The sequence below is a fragment of the Physeter macrocephalus genome, chromosome 18 (genome assembly GCF_002837175.3).
Source record: "Physeter macrocephalus isolate SW-GA chromosome 18, ASM283717v5, whole genome shotgun sequence".
Lineage (NCBI taxonomy): Eukaryota > Metazoa > Chordata > Mammalia > Artiodactyla > Physeteridae > Physeter > Physeter macrocephalus.
This window is the reverse complement of record NC_041231.1, coordinates 15,526,324-15,551,627: the sequence shown is the minus strand read 5'-3', so window position 1 is coordinate 15,551,627 and position 25,304 is coordinate 15,526,324. Positions and strand designations below refer to the sequence as shown.

At 45.2% G+C, this 25,304-nt stretch overlaps 1 protein-coding gene across 1 annotated transcript in view; it reads left to right on the top strand.

Moving 5' to 3' along the window:
* The window catches only part of ITPR1 (inositol 1,4,5-trisphosphate receptor type 1), a 221,277-nt gene that overhangs the window by 155,046 nt on the left and 40,927 nt on the right, over positions 1 to 25,304 (top strand). Inside the window, exons 17-31 of the mRNA XM_028478860.2 lie at positions 1,451 to 1,609; positions 3,714 to 3,886; positions 5,249 to 5,368; positions 6,371 to 6,565; positions 8,662 to 8,913; positions 10,342 to 10,483; positions 11,218 to 11,371; positions 12,408 to 12,595; positions 15,687 to 15,825; positions 16,349 to 16,403; positions 18,877 to 19,042; positions 19,151 to 19,321; positions 19,827 to 19,892; positions 20,839 to 20,976; positions 24,441 to 24,566. Coding sequence (XP_028334661.1) covers positions 1,451 to 1,609; positions 3,714 to 3,886; positions 5,249 to 5,368; positions 6,371 to 6,565; positions 8,662 to 8,913; positions 10,342 to 10,483; positions 11,218 to 11,371; positions 12,408 to 12,595; positions 15,687 to 15,825; positions 16,349 to 16,403; positions 18,877 to 19,042; positions 19,151 to 19,321; positions 19,827 to 19,892; positions 20,839 to 20,976; positions 24,441 to 24,566 — 2,244 coding nt within the window. The remainder of the gene's footprint in view (positions 1 to 1,450; positions 1,610 to 3,713; positions 3,887 to 5,248; positions 5,369 to 6,370; positions 6,566 to 8,661; positions 8,914 to 10,341; positions 10,484 to 11,217; positions 11,372 to 12,407; positions 12,596 to 15,686; positions 15,826 to 16,348; positions 16,404 to 18,876; positions 19,043 to 19,150; positions 19,322 to 19,826; positions 19,893 to 20,838; positions 20,977 to 24,440; positions 24,567 to 25,304) is intronic.

Sequence of the window (25,304 nt, the reverse complement as noted above, 5' to 3'; positions counted from 1 at the left end):
TATGGTAGTTCTATTTTTAGTTTTTTAAGGAACCTCCATACTGTTCTCCATAGTGGCTGTATCAGTTTACATTCCCACCAACAGTGCAAGAGGGTTCCCTTTTCTCCACACCCTCTCCAGCATTTATTGTTTCTAGATCTTTTGATGATGCCCATTGATCTTTTTATTGTCTTCATAGTTTTGCCTTTTCCAGAATGTCATATAGTTAGAATCATACTGTATGTACCTTTTTCAGATTTTACTTCTTTCACTTAGTAAAATGCATTCAAGTTTCCTGCATCTTTTCATGGTTTGATAGTTCAGTTGATTGTTAACATGCTTGTTGAATATCAGCCATGTGAGAATTTACCTGTTAGGAACCCCAACAAGAATCCAGTTGCCAACTTTATTTTCCTCAAAATAATATCAAGTGCGGTGTATCCTTAAGGTTATTTCATGTATCTGGGAGATTTGGAGTATATGATAAACTCAGAAGGCCTGTAGAGGCTCTTTTGGGGACCATTATAAGTCACCAAAAAACCTGTAAATGAAGAATGAGTAGAAAATAAAATGAACTCACAGAAAATACGTAGATGATGTAATTTGGTATAAAGTTAAATAAACCGGGGTAGAAATAAATTAGAATAAACTGGGTAGAAATAAATCAGAGGGAGGAAAGTGACAAGTCCAGGGTAGATGAAATACATGGAAATGTATGCCATAAAGTTCTCTAAAGCTGTGGGAGGCTGGGCCACTAGAGCCAAAAGGAAAACGTGTTAGTTACAAGTCCCATAGTTCTCCCTAGGAACTTGGATTGGAGACTCCTTTCTCCTTTTGGACTGTGATAGACAATATTTAGTAACACTCCGTCTTGTTTCAACAAGGGTTTAAAGTCCCAGAATAAATTGTGCCCTGCCGTTTGATGTGATAACTGCCAAATAAGACCTCTGGCTTAATGTCCATGCTCTTTTCCACAGTAGTGATTCCTAGAGGGTCTGAAACTGTGGAGGAGCCTTCGTTGAGCCCTTGTGTGAGCACTACGCTTAGGACCTGACACTTACTATCTACTTTAATCCTTACAACACCCTTGTGAGCTAGGTATTATTCTCTCCATATCACCGCTGAGAAAACTGAACGTTACCTTGACCATGATCTGTACCTGTAGGAAAGTAATAAAGATGTGTAATTTCGACCTAGAATCTGCTGATTCCAGAGTCTGTGCTCTCAGGCACTGCTGGAAACACTGCGTTGTCAAGTATTTGAAGACCAGTTAGGTCCAGGAGGACTGAATTCAGGGAGGAGCCAGTCCCAATTGATGGAATGAATGCAGTTTTCAGGTTCATGATTGTTTGCACAGAGAGATTTTCCTATATAGCTTAGCCGCCCTTGAGGTTGTCTTACTTCCAAAGAGAAGGTTAGCCCTTAAAACAGTAGGTGATGGCAGTTTTCATTCCTTTCTTTCTGCACACAGATCTTCAAGTTGTTACAGGCCCCATTCACAGACTGTGGTGACGGCCCGATGCTACGTCTGGAGGAGCTGGGGGACCAGCGGCACGCACCCTTCAGACACATCTGCCGCCTCTGCTACAGGGTCCTGAGACACTCCCAGCAGGACTACAGGAAGAACCAGGTTGGGGTTAAGGACCAGTGGGAAGTGATGGGCAGCTTCCTCCCTGAAGTTCATGTACTTTCCTCAATGAGTTTTAGGTGTCACAGGTATATTTATTTAATGGCCAGGTAGTAGTGCATTGTTAAGTTTGCTCTTAGAAAGGAAACACAGATTTTTTTTGCAAGCCTGGGAAGATCTATTACAGAGTTGAGAAGGATACCTGAAAATTCCCCTTCTGCAGCCACCTTTCAAGGAGATTTCTTTTTCCTGACATTGGTATTACCTATACAGTACTTCTTATGGCACATTCCCGTAAGACTTCAGGGCACACTGATTCCGTGTGCTGATAATTGAAGATGGAGTGAAATCTTTCCTTCCTGTCCCATCCATTTCCTCCATCTCTGCTGGTAACTTTCTCTTTGTTTTGGTTCTGGCTCACGTTTTATGACATTCTAAGTCATCACCTGTGTGATGACAGTAAACACACACACAACCAATATAGTCTCTCCGTGAATTAGGTGTTTTAACCTCTGTGAGGGTTCCTGACAATTGGAGATTCTGAGGAATCACTGTATCAGTAGTTCTTAACTGGGAGTAATTTTTCCCCCAGGGGACATATGGAAATGTCTGGAGACCCTATTGAGTGTCATGAGTTGGGGATGCTACTGGCATCTCGGGGGCAGAGGCCACGGATGCCATTAACATCCAGCCGTGCACAGCACAGCCCCCTGCAACAAAGAATTTTGCGGCCCAAGAAGTCCGTAGGCAGTGCTGAGGCTGAGAAACCCTGCGCTCGGTTAACTACTGTAGGTGCACAGAGTGATGCTTGTTGTAACTGGAACTCCAATCCCTGCCTTGTGTTACAGAAGGTTTTGTTTTTAAGCTTTGGATGCCCCTACAGCTGGCCTTTAAATTTAAACTGTTCTCTGTAGTTAAAGTTTTTTTGTGTGTCATCATAAAGGTAGTGTTGATCCTAAGCAGTGCTCTAAAACGTTAGATGTAACTTTGTTAGCTAGTATTTCTAAACCTTTCACTTTGCCTTTGCTACTGTTTAAATATAAAACATCACATACCCGTGATGCTGTGTTCTGTTAGTTTTATGGTTGCTATAAATCTACCTCTGGTGCGTGAATACCATACTAGTGCCGAAGTGATTTGATTCTCTTCCAGTGAGGATACATCAGAGTCTATAGTGTGTGCCAGGACATTTCGCTTGTACCTGAGGGGACTAAACCAGCCCCTCTTGCTGCAACTCTGGATGTCTTTGCTTGGTTGCTTATGGACCCTGTGCCAGCTGGCGGTAGTCTATCCCTGGGGGCTGATGAATTCCCAAACGTGCATCCTTATTGGGTGAGGGCTGCAAGGGGGCCCCTGTCTGCTATGTTGATCCTGAGTCACTTTTAGAATTTTGGAATTAATGAAAAAAAATTATACCAGGTTTCAGGGGCCGTTTGAACTTGGAGCAAGCAAGGGGTCTGTTTTGGGCGGGGAAAATGTCTTTGACTAGCAACAAATATTCATAAGAGGCTTCCTGGAGATCTTAAATATTTCTGTGGAATGTCACGTCTGATCCCCCAAAAGAAGCCAGAGGTGTTTTCGCATGTTCCACGAATATAATCGACTGGCTTACGTATTCCTAACTTGTTTCTGCCACCCGCTGACTTTAAAAATGTATTTTCACCCCAGATAAGGAAACCGCAATGGGGTGGCATTGTTCTAAATATCCAGGAAGGCTTGACTGTGTTTATTCAGCAGCACAGAGCAGCGAGGCACAGTTAAATCCTCTTTGCATGAGGAATAAAATCAGAGCTGAAAAACAACTTTTGACCTTTCGAAAAATAAGTCACTACATTAAAATTTATACAGTGGACTTAATAAAAATGCCTATCTGTAAATACAGGCTATTTTACTTGACTACATCTGTGTGGCAGGTTTAGTAAAAATAAAGGATGCGAGGGAGTTTGCAGCTGTCGCCCTGGATTAGAAAGTTGTGGAAAGATGCTCCCCTGTGATTTCCCTCATGGGCAGTGATGCCTCCTCGGGGGCCGCTGCTCCCTCGCTTACTTCCAGCCTCCCCCCGTTGTCTCCAGTCCTCCCCACTCACCTCGCTTTCCTTCCTTCGAAGGAGTACATAGCCAAGCAGTTTGGCTTCATGCAGAAGCAGATTGGCTATGATGTGTTGGCTGAAGACACCATCACTGCCCTGCTCCACAATAATCGGAAACTCCTGGAAAAACACATCACCGCGGCGGAGATCGACACCTTCGTCAGTCTGGTGCGAAAGAACAGGGAGCCCAGGTGAGGCGGGGGGCGGGGTTCACGGGCAGAAGGTGTCTTTGCATTTCCGATGCAGGCCCTGAGCGGGTCATGGTGCTTTTTCCTGGGTTTCCTTGGTTCGGGGCTGTTAGGGACAGGTTTTGGTTGAGCAGGTCTTGACAGGCTCCTTGATGAGGAACGGAAAGAGCTTGGTCTGGGCATGAGACCAGGGTAGAATCCTAGCTGCAACATTTACCAGCTGGGTGACCTTGAGCTTTAACTTCCTCATCTGCTAGATGGGTCATTGTGAAAATTAAATGAGAATAAATACGTGTAAAGTGCCTGGCACTTAGTAGGTGCACAGTAAATGACAACGATCGGCCACTCATTCACTTGGTAGCACCCCGCGGTGATCAGTTAGAACTCCCCCAAATATCATCAGTTAGTCTTTTGCACACATAGTTGTTGAGTGTTTTTATTTACTTTAGTGAACTCTGTCAATTCTATTGCATTCATACAGATCTCTCCCTCCCCCTACGCTCTCTCCCCTCTTTTTTCCTCCTTCTAATTAATTAAGGTGCACACCGTTTCAGGTGAAGTGGGAAATAGTTTACAATGTGCGTATCATGAATGGTGACACTGGAGAGCTGAAGGTGTTCTTATAAAAATGACTGCCCCCACCCATAAAATAACATTTTATGGACCATTCTTATGTGCCAGTGAGTGGACTAAGTAAGCACTTGGCATGAATTAGCTCATTTAATCCTCAGAAGAACTCTCTGAGGTTCTATATTAGCCTCTTTTGTCGATGAGAAAACTGAACCACAGTGAGGTTAAGTAATTCCCCCCAAATAACAGTACATATCAGAACGTAGTGGATAAGAACCAGAACCAGGGTTCTGATTTGGGCCTCAAGCCTCAGAGCCTTGCCCCTCACCGCTCTGGGTACCCTGCATCCTAACCATGTCTTCCTTATGTGATCTTCTTACTTGGTGGTTCCTCTGTTCATTTTTACCCTGTCAGCCCTTCCTCACAACAGTCACTGCCACCCTTCCTCTTTTGCTTTTCTTTCTTTGCTCTTCCTCCCTCCCTCCCTCCTTCCTTCCTTCCTTCCTTGCTTTCTTTCCCTCCCTCCCTCCTTCCTTCCTTCCTTCCTTGCTTTCTTTCCCTCCCTCCCTCCCTCCCTCCCTCCCTTCCATCCATCCATCCATCCATCCATCCTTGCTTCCCTCTGGTGTCTGGGTTTCTGGGGGTTCCATGGATGCTGACACTAAAACCCAAAGCCTCGCTGACTTCTTTTAAAGGTAGGCTGGGTCAGTCCTTTTGAGGGAGAGCCAGGCTCCCAGAGCCCAACCTCTGCTCTGTCTACAGAAACTGTTTTATTTGGTTTCTCTCTCTTGATAGATTCTTAGATTACCTCTCTGATCTCTGCGTGTCCATGAACAAATCCATTCCGGTGACCCAGGAACTGATATGTAAAGCTGTGCTGAATCCAACCAACGCTGACATTCTGATTGAGACCAAGTGAGTACGGTCTGCGGGTTTAAGATAAAGAAAGATGAGAACGGGATTTAGGTGGAGAATGTGTGGCTCAGTGGATGTCTGTGCTCATAGGTAATAAAACCCTGCTTCTTGATTTCTGAAGTCGGGTTGGCTGGCTGTTGATCGTCCTCTTGAAAAGGTCTTGATCAAAGGAATTATCAAGTTTGCTTTTGGTGTGGGTTCCTCTGCATGGTGATGTCACATACTTTGACAGTAATGGGAGCTCACCAGGGAACGTTTTACACACCCTTGGTTTAATTTTAAGAGTTTAAAATTCTCTAATTATGATCATCAGTTTTAAATTTTAAAGGAGGTAATTCATTATTGATATTAAGTCATTGTAGGGAAGAGCTTGTTAAATCATCACTGTTCAAAAAGTGGTGATTGGTCCACAGAAGTTTTGGTAATAGTAGCAATTCGTTTTTAGCAGGGGAGCAGTTTTCCTGAGAAGGATAGTGCCAGTAATATTTAAATGTTAATAAAAAATGTTTAAAAAAAGTTTATTTAAAAAACACTAAACTATGCTCTAAACTAGTGATTTTTTTGTTTCTCATGCATAACTTAATTTTGGACTTGGGCTAATTCCGACTTTCTCAACCTTGGCCTTTTGATGTTTGGGGCCACGTAATTCTTTGCTGTGGGTTCTGTCCTCCGCGTTGTAGGATGTGTAGCAGCCTCCCTGCTTCTACGTGCTGGGTGCCAACAGTAGCCCTCCCATTTGGTTGGGACACCCAAAAATGTCTCCAGACATTGCTAAATGTCCCCTGGGAGACACAGTCACCCGGGTGGAGAACCCCTGGGCTAAAGTGTATGAAGACGTTAATGTTTGGTTCTTTGTGGTTCTGCCGATGGGAGAAGTAAAGTGGCTTTCTGTGTGTGTCTTTGTGCTGAAAGTGCAGCTAGAGTTCAACGCATTAATGTAGTTGATCAGCGATGAGCAAGGATTTCAAACATAATGAGTTTCCCCCTCCTCTTTTTTTCCAGGTTGGTACTCTCTCGTTTCGAATTTGAAGGTGTTTCTACTGGAGAGAACGCTCTGGAGGCAGGAGAGGATGAGGAAGAGGTGTGGCTGTTTTGGAGGGACAGCAACAAAGAGGTTCGCAGTAAGAGTGTGAGGGAACTGGCGCAGGATGCTAAGGAGGGGCAGAAAGAAGACCGAGACGTCCTCAGCTACTACAGGTGCGAGGGCGGCATGGGTGTCCTCTGATGAGGTCGTCTGTCAGAAAGACGGGTGTGTACTTCAGGAGTTTGTAGCGTGTACGGTTTCATCGATACTTAGATAGGACATTGCTGTCTGGGTGTGGCTCCGTCAAAAGAAGGCTGAATGTTTGCATTAGCCCCCAGTTACAGTTGATCCCTACATAGCATGGCACATGACACGGATATATTTTGTAGTCGTTAAGAGTCAGCCTGCGGGGTCACCTCTCTACATAGTAGCTCTTTGACTTTGGTCAAGTGATTCACCTCTTTATGTCCCAGTTCCTTTATCTGTAAAGTAGAGACAATAGTTACAACGTCATAGAACTTTTGCAGACAGAGCTAGGAAATGTGTGTGACTGTACACACATCTGTTTGTCTGTCCACGTAGACACACACATATCTATTTCTATATCGATCTGTATAAATGTAATAAAAGTCATGAGTTCACATCAGTACTTCCAGTTCTTTTCCAACACTGTAGCGTTATTCTAGCGTTCACCCTTCTGTGTTCATAACCCCTTCCTCTGACAGCGAGAACCTGGCTGGCGCTGTCCCCGCCGTGTTGCTCAGTCTCCATCGCTGCCAGTCACCTCCTCCAGCCCAGCGTCACCTCGGTCCCAGCTCTGAGATCTGCTGACTCAATAAATACTTTTAAAATAAAAGAAGAGGGAAGGAAAGATGAGGAAGTGCTTACAGCATTTTTTAATAGAAATAAATAAAACTTTGCAATTACAATGCCCTTTGTTACCTCCTGTATTCTTTCTCTCCATTCATGCAGATGGTGTGTGACCTTCCACACTCTTTGTGTGTTTATATTTTACATTTCTGTACATTCATAAATAATACGTACTATTTTGTTGCTTCTTAAAATTTTATATAAGTGGTTCCAGAGTCTGAGTTCCGTTCTGAAATCTGCCTTATTTTTTCATATTGTTTCTGAAATGGATTCATGCTGACGGTGGTAGGTCCATTTCTTTAATTTTGACTGCTGAATGCTATTCCATTTTATTACCGTGCCACATTTTCATTGCTCTTTGATATTCAGTGTATGCCACAATTTAGTTTTTCATGTCGGGAAATATCCTTGTTCAAATTTGTGCATATGTGTAGGAGTTTCCATTCCACACCAGGGAATTATGAGATTGGGGGGTATGCATATTTTAAACTGACCAACCAATCCTAAATTGGCTATTTTGGTGTACACGCCCGCCAAAAGAGAACTTTTGTTTCCCTTTGTCTTTGCTATCTCTGAATACTGTGATGCTTTTTTAATTTTTGTTAATCTTACGAGCATGAAGTAGAACGTAGGTTAATCCTCATTTCACTGATATCTAGTGCGGTTGAGAATATTTCCAACTCATGATTATTGGTAATAAGTAGGGTTTTAAAGTCAGAAGCTGGAATTTGCCACTGTGGAACCTTATGGCTTTCTTATTTCACATTATGGGTATGGTTACTCTTTTAATGTTTGCTATGTCTTCTGCTGACAGTGAATGAGAAAGAGTGTTTCAGTGGTCAAATTTGGAAGTTAACAGAGATCATATGTAATTAGGTGAGGAAGAAACCGTAACATTTTGAGGAGCCCCCTATTTTTTCTACCATGTTTTTCACGTGTGTGTAAAAGTCAAAGAGGAGAGCTCTATGGGATAAGACCCTGAAAGTATCATAAAATTTCTAAGCAGACTCAGTAAGGGTCTGAAACCTTTACCATTTCCTATGCGGTCTTTCATGTGCTGCATAAAAGCAGAACTAAAGAAACAGGCAACCGTTTTCAGCCTAATGCTTCCCCCCCCGCCACCCATTTTATAAAATAAACAAGGGCAAAATGGCATCAACTAGCCATGTATTTACTCCCACACAGCAGGGTAGGCACATGTGACTGTTGGTGGGGCTTGAACTGTTCCTTTTTCCGCTTGGTACAGAAGCCAGAGTTTGCATACACAAGCAAGTGAAGAGTGTTGATGTGTAAGTTCCTGTGGCCACCTGCCACTCCTATGAGAGTTGGGGCCCCCCTGTGACTCTCCTGCTGTGTGTTTCCATGAGAGTGAGCCCTGTGTAACTTTCCTGTTCTCCAGGTACCAGCTGAACCTCTTTGCGAGGATGTGCCTGGACCGCCAGTACCTCGCCATCAACGAAATCTCAGGCCAGCTGGACGTGGATCTCATTCTCCGCTGCATGTCTGATGAGAACCTGCCCTATGACCTGCGGGCGTCCTTCTGCCGTCTCATGCTGCACATGCATGTGGACCGAGACCCACAGGAGCAAGTCACTCCCGTGAAATACGCCCGCCTCTGGTCCGAGATTCCCTCCGAGATCGCCATTGATGAGTGAGCCTGGCTCCTTCACCCTGTTAAGACCTCATTCATGCTGCTTTAAAATTTCTTAGTTACATATATCATCTCACACCGGTCAGAATGGCCATCATCAAAAAACCTAGAAACAGTAAATGTTGGAGAGGGTGTGGAGAAAAGGGAACACTCTTGCACTGTTGGTGGGAATGTAAATTGATACAAAAACTATGGAAAACAGTATGGAGGTTCTTTAAAAAACTACAAATAGAACTACCATACGACCCATACGACTACTGGGCATATACCCTGAGAAAACCATAATTCAAAAAGAGTCATGTACCAAAATATTCACTGCAGCTCTGTTTACAATAGCCAGGACATGGAAGGAACCTAAGTGTCCATCAACAGATGAATGGATAAAGAAGATGTGGCACATATATACAATGGAATATTACTCAGCCATAAAAAGAAACGAAACTGAGTTATTTGTAGTGAGGTGGATGGACCTAGAGTCTGTCATACAGAGTGAAGTAAGTCAGAAAGAGAAAAACAAATACCGTATGCTAACACATATATATGGAATCTAAGAATTTTGTAAAAAAAAAGGTCATGAAGAACCTAAGGTCAAGACAGGAATGAAGACACATACCTACTAGAGAATGGACTTGAGGATATGGGACTTGAGGACACGGGGAGGGGGAAGGGTAAGCTGGGACGAAGTGAGAGAGTGGCATGGACATATATACACTACCAAACGTAGGGTGGATAGCTAGTGGGAAGCAGCCGCATAGCACAGGGAGATCAGCTCGGTGCTTTGTGACCACCTAGAGGGGTGGGATAGGGAGGGTGGGAGGGAGACGCAAGAGGGAGGAGATATGGGGATATATGTATACGTATAGCTGATTCTCTTTGTTGTAAAGCAGAAACTAACACACTATTGTAAAGCAATTATACTCCAATAAAGATGTTAAAAAAAAACACAAAACTTCTTAGTTACAGTGTTCTATGTAGCAGAAGACAAACCACTTATGGTCAGGTTAATACGTCTAGTTAAATCAGAGAGGAAAGATGAGTCATTTTTTCTTTAAGCTTAAGATATAATTAAGGGTGGCAAATGTTATTTGTTTCCTCAAGAATGTAAGAGGTGGCATGATTGTCCTTTTATATCTCTTTTATTCAACAAATATTTAAGTGTCTCCCGCATGCCAGGCCCAAGGAATCTATCTGGGAACAAACAAGAAAACTGTGTGTACACTAGTGGGGCAAGACAGACAGTAAGCAAGATAAAGGACTAAAATATCTACCTTGGTGTGCTGGGTGCTGAGGAGGGAAAAGTAAAGTAGGGGCAGGAGGGTGTGAAGTGTGGGGGTGGATGGTGTTAGCTTTGGGGGCTGAGCAAACAGGGAAGGCCTCACTGGTTAGAGCTTGAAATTTGATTTCCTTTTCTTTCTGCTTTCCTTTTAGCTATGATAGTAGTGGCACTTCCAAAGATGAAATTAAGGAGAGGTTTGCTCAGACCATGGAATTTGTGGAGGAGTATTTAAGAGATGTGGTGTGTCAGAGGTTCCCTTTCTCTGATAAGGAGAAAAATAAACTTACATTTGAGGTAACTCATGGTGAAGTGATCTGTGTGTTCTGTCTGCTGTTTATGGATCATTTTTCTGTGGGGTAAATAGAAACTAGGTGGTGATTTTTTTTTTATCATGATACTCTGGTTTTGTAATAAAAAGGAATTCAGCTCAGTTTTGTTGCAGAGTAAAATAGAACTAATACCAGTCACTTAGCTTAAGGTAGTTATGCTCCTGGAAGAAACGGTGAACCGAATCATGTAAAACGGATAGAACATTATGTATAATCTGTACATTATATTAAAAGCGACAGGAAAGAAACAGTCTGTGCTTGGGATCTGTCACAGATTAATCATTTGAGAGACATAAATACTTCTTACCTTTGAGTTGAGTATTTCTCTTTGAGATCACTTTGCCTTTTGAGGAATGAGATTTCAGAGGACTGCTGTGTTATCTGTGTCCTTGTTTTGTATACCTTGGCTTGCCCTGTATTATCTCTGGGAAGCTGCACAGAGCCAATAATGAGGTCAGTTTTTTATTAACCAGTCATCAGAGCAGATTAGTAGCTTTGCAGGGTTTTGTTTCTTATTTTTTTCTCCTTATGAAACAAAAATGAAATTTGGCCAGAAACTGCAAGTAAACTAAATGCCTTCTCTTACTGTAAAGAAGGTCAGAATCAGTCATTTATAAAATAGTCCACCTAAAATGCAAGTGAAGGATACTGTTTATTTAATACCATCTTCCTCCTCTCTCTCTTTCTTAAATACAATAGGTTGTAAACTTAGCTAGGAATCTCATATACTTTGGTTTCTACAACTTCTCTGACCTTCTACGATTAACCAAAATCCTCCTGGCCATATTGGACTGTGTGCACGTGACCACAATGTTCCCCATCAGCAAGATGGCGAAGGGAGAGGAGAATAAAGGTGAGCATAACGTGGAGAAGCTGAGGAGGGAGATCGCATGGCGCCCATACGTCGTGACGCGCTTGCCCGGCCTCTCCTCCTCCTGCTCTTCTCATACTTACTGTCTGATGGCGCGTCCTTTCTTTGTCCTTTTCTTGTCAACTTTTCATTATGAACATTTTCAGATATAAATAAAGGCGGAAAGAATAGTACAGTGGACACCTGTAGACCCACGACTTAAGAGTCAATGATTATTAACACTTTATTGTATTTTTTATAGTTATATATATGAGTCTGTACATTTCACTGCACCATTTGAGAGTTGCCTAACACTTGCCTAATGCTTATATCTTAAAAATACATGTCATTGTTCTTGACGTGTCATGAGGTCCTCAAATGTTTATATTAGTATATGAGTAAGTGAAATCCAGACTGTGTCTGGGTATCCTATTTCCAATTTGTAAATAGGAAAATCTGCCTTTATATGTTTTTTTCCCCCTCTGTTTTAGGGTCGTAGTAGACACATACTAGGTGCTCACGTGTGGATTATTGTTTAACTGGTCTCTACAGCTAGAATAGAACAAGTACGTTTACTTACGTCCTACTATCTGTTAGGGCCTGTGCTCAGTCATTTTGCATACCTTTTGCCACTTAAGCTCTGTCATTTGGGCTCCGTTATTCTCGTGTGAGAGTGGAAGAAACTGACCCTCAGAGGTAGCATAATGTATTCAAGATCAAGTGGCTTTTGGTGGCAGCACCAGATGTGTGTCTTGTTAGCTTCTGCATCCCTTCTGCATCCCAGCAACAAGCATGTAGTACGTGACCAATAAAATTTGGCAGGTGAATTACCATACATAAATGCTCCGTACTCTTTCCCCTACTGCTTGAAGCCCTGCATTTCTGATGGTTGTTAACCGTTTCAGGTTCCCAGGGTCTTAGAATGTATTGGAACAGAGGCATGTTAAGTGATTTGTCCCGAAGAGCCTCCACCCCTGGCCAGGTGCCCAGAGCACACACCAAGGGTGTCATGACCAGGGTTTGTCCTGGCCCTTCCTAGGTAGTAACGTGATGCGGTCCATCCATGGGGTTGGAGAGCTGATGACCCAGGTGGTGCTCCGGGGAGGAGGCTTCCTGCCCATGACTCCCACGGCCACCGCCCCTGAGGGCAACGTGAAGCAAGCAGAGCCGGAGAAGGAGGACATCATGGTGATGGACACCAAGTTGAAGATCATTGAAATACTCCAGGTAACCCTGGGCTGGGGCGGGCGCAGGGTGGGCGGGAGTCTGCTTCTCAGGGGACCATCTGCATCCAGTGTCCCTGCTTTGATGGAGCCCTAGGCTTTCTGGGAAGAGAGTGGAGGTAGAGTCTTAGCTCAGCCTCAAGTGCTGTTTCAGAATTGGCCCTCTGCTTCCTGTACTGTCATCTCCTGTCCCTCCCCAGCATGCCCTCTTCCTCCAGCCATGCCACACTTTCTGCAGTTACCTTAGATTTCCCTAGTCATTGGTCTCTGTCTTCACCATTTAGAATTAACTCACTTATGCTTCTATACATAGCTGAATTCCCTGTTTTTTGTTCATAACTCAGTCAAGGTTCCATTAAGTTGGTAACTCCTCCCTCAATCCTTCCCTTCCTCCCTCCCTTATTCATTCATTCATTTATTCAGCAGCCATTTGTAGAGACTGATTCCATGCTGAGTACTTTTAAGCACTGAAGAGCCAGCAATGAACAGAATCATTCCTGCTTACATTTTGATAGGAGGCACAGACATGTAAAAATGTATATACTAAGGATGTGAAAATATAACAGAGAGTCAAGATGGTTTGGAGGCCGTTGGGGGTAAAGGCCACGGATACTGTTTTTGATGGGGTTGTCAGAGAAGGTCTCCCCATTCGGGTTACGTGATCAGAGACCTGAATGCAATGAGGGAGCTAGTATGTGGCTATCTAGGAAAACAGTCTCCGGGACTCCAAGAGGGAACAATAAATGCAAAGACCTGAGGTGGGAGCATACGTGACAAGTTTGGGAACAGGTCAGGTTCAAGAGAGAATGGGAGAAGATGAAGTGGGGAGTCAGTACATACAACCTCTTGAGTGGATTTGCTGTAAAGATGAACAGAGAAAAGTGGGAAGGTGGCTGCAGGGTGATTATTGGTAATTTTTAAGTTGGGAGATGTCAGCAAGATTGTATGCCGAATGGGAGTGATCATGTAGAGAGGGAAGACATACTGACGAAGCGGGGAGAGCACAATCGTAGGAGCAAAGTCCTGGCGTAGGCAGGAGGGGGTGGGAGCCAGTTTACCGGAGAGGCCGTGATCTTCCATATGAGAACCTCCCAGCCTGCCAACAGTGTGCCTTTTCCTCTTTCTCCTCCTTGGGAACTTTTTATTCATTAACAAAATCAGCTGTTCCTTCATGAAAAGAATACCGTTGTCACCTTTCTCTTTTATCCCGCACTGCCTCATCTCAACCCCGGAACATGGAGCAGAGAACTATAAATGCTTACAGATTTGAGGATTTTTTTCGATTCTGAAATCACAGTTAACTAATGGTTTGAAAACATCAGTGGGACTCATCCAAATAATTACTGAAGGCAGTAAAGAGTGATTTAAATACAGAAGAAAACTCCTAGAATTTATGCGTGACCAAAAGTAGAGAAGGATTTCAGGGATTTCTTAGACCATGGCTTACAGGTCCCAAGTATGTGAATATCGTGCATGTTTATCAGAAGTGATGCGGTGTGAAACTTGGTCACATCTTGAGGTCTACTCACTGGAGTAATCTGAGAACATTTGGTTGATGGATTCATTCTTTCAGCAAATACTTACTGATCCCTTACCATTTGTAAGGCACTTTGCTGGGCTCTATGAGGAATGCACAGATGATTTGGACACAGCCTGTGTCTACAGGGGGTTTATAGTCTAATAGGAAGATAAGGTGTGATGAAGCTGTGTGTACATGGAAATAAAACCATGAGAAAAGTGTTCTCCTGCGATAAGGGTAGGTCATGTGATCCCATTTAGTAAGGACCAGAGGAGGTGAGATTTTCTCTGAGCCTTTATGCCTGGACGGGATATGTGTAGAAACAAGGGGACGTTCTCAGGTGGATGGAGCAGGTGGAACCAGCGCCGTCTTGGTGCATGGGTCAGTAAGCTGTTCTCCTTGGGCAGGGACGTGGAGTGTGCTGAAGGGAAGTTATCAGAAATGAGGTTGGAAAGGCGGACTGCGCCGTGCTCTAGGGAGCTCTGGGTGCCAGAAATATTAGGACTTCACTCTGTGGGGAGCCTTTGAACGTCTTCAAGCAGGGGGCTAACCTAAGAATAAGCACCTTTGAGATGTGGATCTGGTGAACTTGTTTCCGTAATGGCCGAGGAGGGAGATAGAGGCTGTGAGCGGGGGTGAACGCCGGCGGGGGAGAGATCCGTGAGGAACGGCCGAGGTGAAACCAGCAGGGCTTAGTCACTGATGAGATGTGCGTGTCAAGGAAGGAAGAGTTGATGGTCCTGAGGTTGACTGAGGGTGGCAGAACCCAGGCAGAATGGACACTGTTAGTTTGGTGCAATACTGAGTTTGAGACTCTGGGAGAACACCAAAGGGGATGTCCAGCGGTCAGTAGGAAATGTGGACCAAGAGCTTGGAAGGTAAGCCAAGGATCTGTTTCGGTCCAGGAGAGGTGACAGCCCTGGCATTGGGTAAGGTGGCCAGGAGGGCCAGGCAGAGATGAGGAGAGAACGGAAGGGAGAATGTCGGTAAGGCCCTTAAACAATGCCAGGTGGTTGATCTTTCTTTTTGGCTCCAGCCACAAACGTGGAAAAAGTGACTTTCTGTTGGAGTGGACTGGGAGGGAGTACAGGGAGTGAAAGAAGAGAGAGCCCAAGGGTTTGTATCTACGTCAAAGAAAACAATCAGTAGTAGAAAATGAGAACCAAACTAATTTTCAGTACTGAAAACACATTTTTCTCTGGCAGTTCTTTTAAAAGCAGCCAACTTCGCCCTTCTTAAGGCCCAGAGTTGGCATTCAGTACTTGCTGAACTTAAGCAATGTTTTATAGAGGATCGAGTGGAGAGTGAGTGATTTATTGTTCTGAGCATTAAATTAATTGCCGGGACGCTGGAGTTTACGCTAGAAGCTAAGGTGCTGTGGGCAAACTTGATATACTCCTAGAAGTCTTTTGTTAAAGTGACTGTTGAAATCGAAGCCAAATATCTGGCTCACGTGGTGTTTAAGGTAATTGATGCAGCAGATGCCAGGCCCAGCCAGAGTGCGGTGGCTTGGCAGAATGTTCCAGGTGGTCTGCTAAGGTAACCAATCTGTTTCCATTTCCACTTGAATCTTTAGTTTATTTTGAATGTGAGGTTGGATTATAGGATCTCCTGCCTCCTGTGTATATTTAAGCGGGAGTTTGATGAAAGCAATTCCCAGACTTTGGAAACATCCTCCGGAAGCAGCAGCCAAGAGGGACCAAGTAATGTACCAGGTTAGTGATGCCGGAATGGGGTTTCAGCCATAACATGGGACCCGGGTCTAATGAAAACTGGAAGTCCAAAGAGTATGTTCTAGAACAAGGGTAATATGTGAACGTTTTTGAAGATGACTGCATTTTAGAATGAGACCCTGGGAGTTACCCTTTGGGGGCAGGGGAATAATTGAAAGGGCCCAGATCCCTTCTGGGATTGATCTTATTTGCTTCCATCTTGGGGTGTCTTAGTCGTAAGACAGCTGAGGGTTCTAGTGTTATGGTGAAATACAAAAAAACAAAAACCAAAAAACCCAAAAGAAAACTCTCCAAGAAAATTTACTGTCCACTGCCAACTTTTACTCATGGTGGATGCTTCTCCCGCCCAGGAAATAGTGGTGATGGATAAGGAGAAGGGTGGTGGTAGAAATAACCCCACCTATCAGGGCCTGAGGGGCAGGGGCAAGCCTGTTTTGGGGGAAGTTCACCAGCAGCACGTTTTCACCCCTTCCTGCACCTGAAGTTCTGTTCTCTGACTTTTCAGGTGCTCTTGACTTTGAACACATTGAAGAGCAAGCCGAGGGCATCTTTGGAGGAAGGAAAGTATATTTTCAGTTTCTGTTTTGTAGGTGGTTCTAAGATGGGGGAGGCTTCTCTTTTCTAGCTCTCCAAGGCTTCTCCTTTACTAGGAAACGTTTAGTCTTTGGGTTTAGGTTGTTTGACTGCTGTCTTTATAACTCTGAGTACTCAGGTCAGAGTGATCTTAGTTGGGTTCGTGTGTGTGTGTGTTTCCTGCTTACAACAGAAGGAATTGACGGAGATTTCCCAAAGTACACACATTACAAAACTTTTTTAAACGCTGAGGAAATAGAGTTGAAAGAAAGGGGGGGCTCAAAACAGAGTGAGTGTAGCAAGGTCACTGCTGCTAATGGGCTGTAGTCACCCCCGAGCCCTTTAGAAGCCAAGCAACAATGAAAAGGACACAGACACTTATACTGTTCTTTCATTGTCCCTAACATGAGATGAATGTATGAACCCCTTTCTAAAAGATGAGATTGCTCAGCGTTGACTCGAAACATGGTTACGAGACTCAAATACCTCTAAGCCTCAGACACCGGCAGACTTGGTATAAACACCCTCTATGCATAACTCTTGGAATATGCACGCTTGGTTGAGTTACCTATTGCCATGTAACAACCTCCTCTCAAAACTTAATGGATTAAAAGAACAGTCATTTTATTGCCTCTCACAGTTCTGTGGGTTGACGGGGGCTCAGCTGGATGCTTCTTTTGTTGGTCACTGTTGGGTCTGTCTTGCAGCTGTGGTGGCTGTGACTGGGGCTGGCACATCCGTGTTGCTCTCCTCGCATTTCTGGCTCTGTGGTGGAGGTGTCAGTAAGGCTGGGACTTGTGTCTCTCTGCACACAAGTATCCTGGGCTCCTGCATAGCTTGGTGACTGGCTCTAAGTGCAGAGACCAGCAGCGTGCAAGCACTAAGCAAGCCTCTGCTTGCATCATGTTGCTAACGTCCTATTGGTCAGAGCAAATCGCCCAGCCTAGCCCAGCATCAGTGTGGGAGGGGAGTATACAAGAGTGTTTAGACCAGAGAGGGGCCCCCGATGTTAACAGTCTACCGCAGTGCTCGATGTAAAACCTGTGAACTTTGACGTAGCAGCAGCATTTACCCTATGGAAGAGGTTGCTGTTCTGAAACTCAGGGGTTTTGAGTTTAACATGATGTCCTTTCGGTCTGCTGGGTGGTGTCTCAGCTCTCCCACCACCTTCCTGATATTGAACAGCAGTGAAAGCTTCTTCACACCTTTTGGAGCACATAGCACGAGCAGAGGATTTACGCCCTGAGTCCCATCTGTGGCGTTCTTGCTTGTCTGCAGCCACAGAGGTCCCAGCGTTCGGCCTTCATCTGACTGGAAATACAAATTGGGCACCGACACAGAAATTGAGTGGTAGCGTTCAGGTTCGAGGTGGCCTGCCATTTTCTCCAACACGTGCTTATTACATTTTTACTTGTATAAGTAACACACAATCAAGTTACCGTAGATATTGAGAGAAGCCCTGATAATACACTGATTAACCCCAGTTGGAGGAACACTGAATTGGGGTGATTCACGGCCACACTCCGCAAAGTGGGGTCTGTGGGACCGACCCGCTTGCTACCAGTTTAGACAAGTGAGCCTTTGGGCCCTTTGATGGCAGTTGGACACTATGACCACATCCAAGTGCACCGTCAGTGGACGTGGTACAGACCAAGACAGCAGTTGGCTACGGACTAGACATCAAAAAAGCTCATCCTTCACCACAGAGGGTTTGCTAGGTGCTGAATTAGAGCATCTTAAATAAAAAATAAACTAGTAACTTGGGAGAAACACAACTGTGTGCAGCTCTCAAACCACAGGTGAAGCCCAGCAGAACACCAGTTGGGAATCTGGTTGCAAAGCCAGGCCTGTCACTGTGGGAAGGTGGGGACTTTGATGAAAAATTTGACAGTTGTGACATCTTTTTATTTTTTAAAATTTATTTAAAATTTATTTATTTTTGGCTGCATTGGGTGTTCGTTGTCACCCGCAGGCTTTCTCTAGTTGTGGCGAGCGGGGGCTACTCTTCGTTGCGGCGTGCAGGCTTCTCATCGCGGTGGCTTCTCTTGTTGCAGAGCACGGGCTCTAGGCGCGCGGGCTTCAGTAGCTGTGGCACGCGGGCTCAGTAGCTGTGACTCGCGGGCTCTAGAGCGCAGGCTCGGTAGTTGTGGAGCACGGGCTTCGTTGCTCTGAGGCATACGGGATCTTCCCGGTCCAGGGCTCGAGCTCATGTCCCCTGCATTGGCAGGTGGATTCTTAACCACTGTACCACCAGGGAAGTCCCCAGTTGGGACAGCTTAACTGCCCCCTCACCTCAGAATATAGTTGAAGAGCAGATAAGGTTGTATATTGTTAAATGAGGCAGTGGAAAGCCAGGTCGGCTGAGGGGGGCTACAGAGTTAGGAATCTCCCTAGGTGAGGTGTGTCTGGGCCCAGGGGCCTGGGAGAGGGCGTCTTGGCTCATGTGGCCTTTCCCCTCAGTGAGGAGAACACGCCACTGGACCTGGACGACCACGGCGGCAGAACCTTCCTTCGGGTCCTGCTCCATTTGACGATGCACGACTACCCACCCCTGGTGTCAGGGGCCCTGCAGCTCCTCTTTCGGCACTTCAGTCAGAGGCAGGAGGTCCTGCAGGCCTTCAAACAGGTAGGTCCTGTTGCTGTGTGTGGGGGGGTGTGGGTGTGGGTGTGGGTGTTGTTGGCGTTGTCTGTCTGAGAGGCTGTTGTGAGTCACTAATGAATTGCTTTCGTTCAGGTTCAACTGCTTGTTACCAGCCAAGATGTCGACAACTACAAACAGATCAAACAAGACTTGGACCAACTGAGATCCATCGTGGAGAAGTCAGAGCTCTGGGTGTACAAAGGGCAGGGCCCCGACGAGGCCATGGACGGTGCATCTGCTGAAAATGAGCATAAGAAGACAGAGGTGGGTGACGCACAAGTTACGCTGCAGGAGGAGACGGATGGGGTCCTCAGAACAAGTAAACGTCCTCCTCCGGTTTTGGATAAAAATGCAGATTATAGGATGGGCTTGATTCCCAGGAGGTCTGCTTGTTAACAGGGTGGCAGCCATTCTTTCAGGAGGTGAGCTACAAATACAAGTTCAGCGTCATCTCTCGTGCCACCTTGGTCCATGTAGAACAGACTTTGAATGAACCAGCCCCAGGTGTCCCTTGCAGACGCACTTGGGAAAGAACCTGTTCTCCAGCCATGCCTGGGCTATCATCCTCTCCCCCATCAGTGCAATAACGTGTATCCTCTGCCGTCAGAGGGGAGCTGAGTTGTGAGCAAGTGAATGACAGGCGCAAACCCAGCATGACAGCTGGAAAACGCTGCAAAACTCCTGTTCTTTCCTAAATTGTGACGCTAATCCTAACAGACAGGAACCTAAGAGTTGTACACACCCCACTCATGTTCATCTTGGTTCCTAGGAGGGGAATAACAAGTCACAGAAGCATGAGACCCCCAGCAGCTATAACTACAGGGTGGTCAAAGAGGTAAGTGCCCCCCCTTGAGCTTTTCCCTTCATGGAAAGTGTAACAGGGAGAAAGTAAACCTCTGAGGTTCAGTGCCTGGGTTTTAGTGTCAGATCTTGGTTCAGATCCAGCTCTGCCACTTATGATTTGGGTGTCTGCAGTCTCCTCACCTTGTATAGGTGCCGCCAGCACCTCTACTCCTGAAGGTTTACAGTTGAAGGAAGAGTTAAGTGGTGAAATTGTCAAGGATTTCCCTCAGCGGCTGGCGCGTAGTACCCACCAATGAGAATCATAGCTCTTTAGGAGTCTTTGCATAGGGTAGTTCAAAGTTGGGAGGTTGGAGTTCGATGTTTTTTACCCTAGAGCAAATTCTTCCCAAGTCCTTGCAATGCTGCTCAGTCATATCATTTTAGGAGATCTGAAACCATCCCACTTGCTGATGGAGCCGTAACCCATTGGTTATTCTGGAAGACTTGTTCTTAGCCGTATGTGGATTTGGTTTAATACAATCAATAGGGATACTACAAGTTAGAGGAATTTCCCTCGTTTCATGTTCTTAATATATTGTGATCCTTTTGCCTTCCTGTCCACACCACCCCCTGCAATCGTTTTTCCAACTACGCTTCCTAGTTTTCTGAGATTGATTTCTTTTTTCTTAAAAAAATTTTTTTCCCAACTTTGAGGTATAACGGACAAAATTGTAATATACTTGACAAAGTGATGATTTGATATACATATGCATTGTGAAGTGATTACCACAGTCAAGTTAATTAAACATCCATCGCTCACACAGTTAGGTTTTCGGGGGGAGCCGGTGGCGGGAGGTAAGAACGCTTAAGATCTATTCCCTTAGCAAATTCCAAGTACACAGTGAGGGATCATGAACTGTAGTCACTAGGCTGTAGGTTAGGTCCTCAGAACTGAGATGGGGGTCAGAGGAGAAACTTGGATTCTTTCTTTGTACCAGATTTTGATTCGACTCAGCAAACTCTGTGTTCAAGAGAGCGCGTCGGTGAGGAAGAGCAGGAAGCAGCAGCAACGCCTGCTCCGGAACATGGGCGCCCACGCCGTGGTGCTGGAGCTGCTGCAGATCCCCTACGAGAAGGTGGGCGTCCACATGCACGACTGCCCCCCCATGGGGGGCGGGTTCCCGGGTTTCCCCAAACCCTTTGCACTTGGGGACGGTTGGTGAAGAAATGAAGCTGATGTGACGATTGTCACTATAAAGCCGTCTTAGGTAATTTATGTGAAGCAAATAGAGCATCCTAACAGTGAAGCAGAACCAGGTAATCTATATGAAACAAATAGAGCATCCTAACAAAAAACCACCCATAACGTCCCTCCGCTTGGAAGAGTCTATAAAGGAGGAGCAGTCTGTGTATTCTCTCCTTACTGCCATACCATGCTGGATGGGGACAGCTTGGTCTGAATACAAAGGTCTGATGACAGAGCTGTCTCTGCACATGGGCTTGTGCTGTACGGTTTCACCTGCAGTGTTTCTCAGGCATGTAAGTACTGCAAGTTCCTAAATGCATGGGGGGACATGGGGCTCGCCCACTCGAGGTCCTCACTCGTGTGCTGACAACTGGTTGAGCTGGATCTGTCAGATACCGCTTGGCTCTAAGTCTTCTGGTCTGTTGCTAGCCGTTACACCGCGTCTCCCATTTTTCATGTTCGCATTTGGCATCACTAGTGATGGGACTGAGGGAAGGAGGATAACATTTGCATCCGTGTGGCCTGACAGGGCACTTTCAGAAGCAGTCATTCAAGCTTCTAAAACCCAGTATGGCGATCATGGTTGCCACCTGGTAGAGGAGGAGACTGAGGCTTGGGAAAGTTTAGAGTCCACAGGCATAGACGCCGGTCTCTTGAGTTTGCCAGTGGCTCCCAGAGACTCCCTAGTGAAGAGTCGCCTGAAGAAGGTTCACTGCCTAGTGCTTGCAGGGTGCCAGGCGCTGTGCTGAGGCCTTCACGTCATTTACTCATGTAATCCTCAGGACACCCAGATGAGATGGGTGGTACTATTAGAAGCCCCATTTTAAATGAGAAAACTGAGGCCAGAGAGGTCTAGTAACTTGCCTGGAAGGCCCAGCTGCACCTCGCAGAGGCAGCTCCGCTCACCTATGGAGCCCGGGCCTTGGACCTCTGTGCCTTCCACCTTACCTGTACCTCACCTTTGTAGGTAACACACCTTTACCTGCTTCCCTGCACTTTAGGAAGTTCCCTGCCAAGGCCTCCTCCTCAGTCATGGTGCCTGTGTGAATCAGGTGAGTCAGGCCTTTCACCAGCCACCAGGAAAGCACAAGTTTAATCCCTCCAATAGGTCAAGTACTTAGCTATGTTGGCATTAATGTAGACAGGTGTGGGTGTCATCCAAATGCGGCTGACATTTGGAGTAGAAAGAGCAAGTGGGTTTACCTCCCTCTGCGTAAAGAATGTGAGGAGGGGGTTTGCTGGCTTTGGCTTTGCCTCATAATAACGTTTCCCTAATGAGAGACAGTTCATTCACAGAGCACTGTTGAGTCGATCTATAGGAACCAGATTCGGTTGGAATTGGTGGCTCAAAGGCAGAAGATTGTGTATGTGTGTGTGCGTGTGACTTGTCTGGTTTGGGGATGGGTACAGTCATCCCAGCGTGTGAGAATGGTGGAGGGATTCGTACCAACAGCTGACCTCTGGTTACGTCTTTATGAGCTTGCTTGCCCTGTAAAAGTCTGCTTCGAAGGCCAGAAGCTTTGTAGTTAGCTCGTGCACCAGCAGATTCCTTTCTTAGCTGAAGAAGAGGAAGAATGCAGAGCGGTTCAAGGTTGCTGCGGTGTCTGTCTCTCCAAAACCCTCTCGTTTCTTAGAGCTAGAAGCTTTGCCCCTCTCTCTGTAAATGGGAGACAAATGTAATACCCGTTCTGTTGTTCTGAGACTTGCTAACAACGTCCTTTTAAACCTCCTGCTTTGTTCGATTGTCACACCGACAGCTCAGATTCCTTCCGTCAGCGTTCTCGGCAGACGTATTCTGTTTTCTCACAGGGTTGTCGTCTAGACCAGGGTGGGCACACTGCAGACATGGATCACTTCCAGCCCACCACCTGTTTTTATACAGCATGTGAGATAAGAATGGTGGCTACGTTTTTGAATAGTTAAATTTTCAGGGGTTATATAAGTTGGTGCGTAATGTCTTCCGTTTTGCTTTTTGACCCATAAAGCCTTAAAGTACGTATCTGGACCTCTAAGAAAAAAAATGTGCTGACACTCATTCTAGACCAGTACCAATAGCTAACGTTTACTGAGTCATTACTGTCTAAGCCCTTGACATGAATTTTCTCATTTAATCGTCGTAACCACAGTAGGAAGTGTGTGTGTGTGTGTGTGTTACTAGCTCCATTTTACAGATGAGGAAACTGAAAGGTTGTCACCTGCCCAAGGTCACACAGCTTGGAAGTTGTAGACCTGGCATAAGGGCCAGGCAGCCTGGTTTCAGGCCCTGCATTCCCAACTGCTACACTTTCTGGCCCTTGAAATGAGGCGAAGTATGTGCGATGACCTAGCAAGATGACGCGGGCTCTATGAATCTGAGAGATGATTTCCATTTGGGGCCTTTTTACTATTGTAAATGGTGGCTTGTTTAGAACTGGGCAGAGTGGCAAGAGGTTTTATATAATTGTCTTGTCATAAGCATCCAACTCTTTAGAAATACTGAGTGTATTTTTTTTAATTGAAGCTTAGTTGATTTACAATATTATATTAGTTTCACGGGTACAGCAAAGGGATTTAGTATCTTTATAGATTTTGCTCCATTAAAAGTTATTATAAGATAATGGCTATACTTCCCTGTGCTGTACAATATATCCTTGTTGCTTATCGAGTGTGTGTTTTTGATATATGAAATGAGAATATCGTAATCAACCATGTGAAATGCCTGAGACACATATTATCCTGATTTTATAGGTAGGAAAACTGAGTCTTAGGTTAAATAATGTGCCTGAAGTGACAGGGAAAGGAGTTAAGACAGACACCTGTGTCCTAACTTAGAATCTAAAGAGATTTCCACTGTGCCGTGCTAGCTACTGCCAAAAGTTAGTGTGTCCACAGGTTAAGGCAACTTAAAAATGTGTGCCCGAGAGCTGGGGAGGTGTGGGTTTATGGCCACTGAGGAAGTCGGCTCCCATCTGGTGTCCGTCCGTATTTTCAGAAGTAGGGGGTTCAGAGATTTCAGCCGTTGCTAGACCGTGGAATTCCAGACACTTCCTCTTAGCTTTCACTCTCTATTGCCCTTTTCCCCAGTAAAATGATTTCATTTCTGCCCAAAGCTAGTGGGAGAGAATTCACTTTTCTCCATGAACTATAAACAAGTTGTTGGCTTCTTTGCAGGGTCAGCAGTGCAGTCCCCCAGTGTTTTCACCCAGCCCGCCCCCAGCAAACACCCCCAGAGCCCCACATTAGTCGGAGGGGATGGGGGCGTCATCGAACTTGGCCTCCTGGCCTAGAGATCAGTGCTTTCTCCTGTCGACCTTCTCTAGTCAAAGGCATAGCCCTGTTTTCAACCTGTTTTTTTGTCTCTCTCCCTCCACACAGGCCGAAGACACCAAGATGCAGGAGATAATGAGGCTGGCTCACGAGTTTCTGCAGAATTTCTGTGCTGGCAACCAGCAGAATCAGGCTTTGCTCCACAAACATATAAACCTGTTTCTCAACCCAGGGGTAAGACTGGAGGCCTGTCTGGAAATCTGTGTGGGGAGGAGGGTGGGGAAGCAGGAAGCGAGAAGAACACCTTGTTCTTTTGCTGTTGTTGCTGCTGGGACTTGTTATGAGGCAACATTCATTCCAACGGGGAACATTTTGATCAACACTCAGGAGGATGTAAATACTCCCCATCTTTTTGGGAGAAAAGGTAGAAGGAGGGGGGAAGAGGTGGTAGGTGCAAAGGTGAGATAAATTGATATTTTTTCTTAATAACAGTCCTCATTACATCGAATTCCAGCCATAGCAAAGTGCTGATTTTCACAATCTAGGCACACCCTCCAAAGGTCATGCAGCAAGTTTTCTGTGTTTATACAAAACATCATATATCCATGTAAAACATAATTATGTTACATTTTAGTTAAGTATGTTTTTAAATATATATTAAATATGTAATATGCTTTTTTTAAAAGAAGATGGTGGTACACTCCACCCATTGTTTTGCATTTTGCTTTTTTCACTGAACACATCTTGGCTGTCTTTGCAAGTGAAAAATATGTAAACTTTTCTCATTCATTTTCATGGCTAAATGGCATTCTGTAGAATGGCTGTAACTTTTTTTAGACCATTCCTGTGTTAATGGACAATTAGGCAGTGTCTGATTTTGGCTTGTGAACAGTACTGCAAAGGACATCTTTGTTCATGAACACACCCTCACATACACACACAGAAACACACATAAACACTCACTCATCCGTA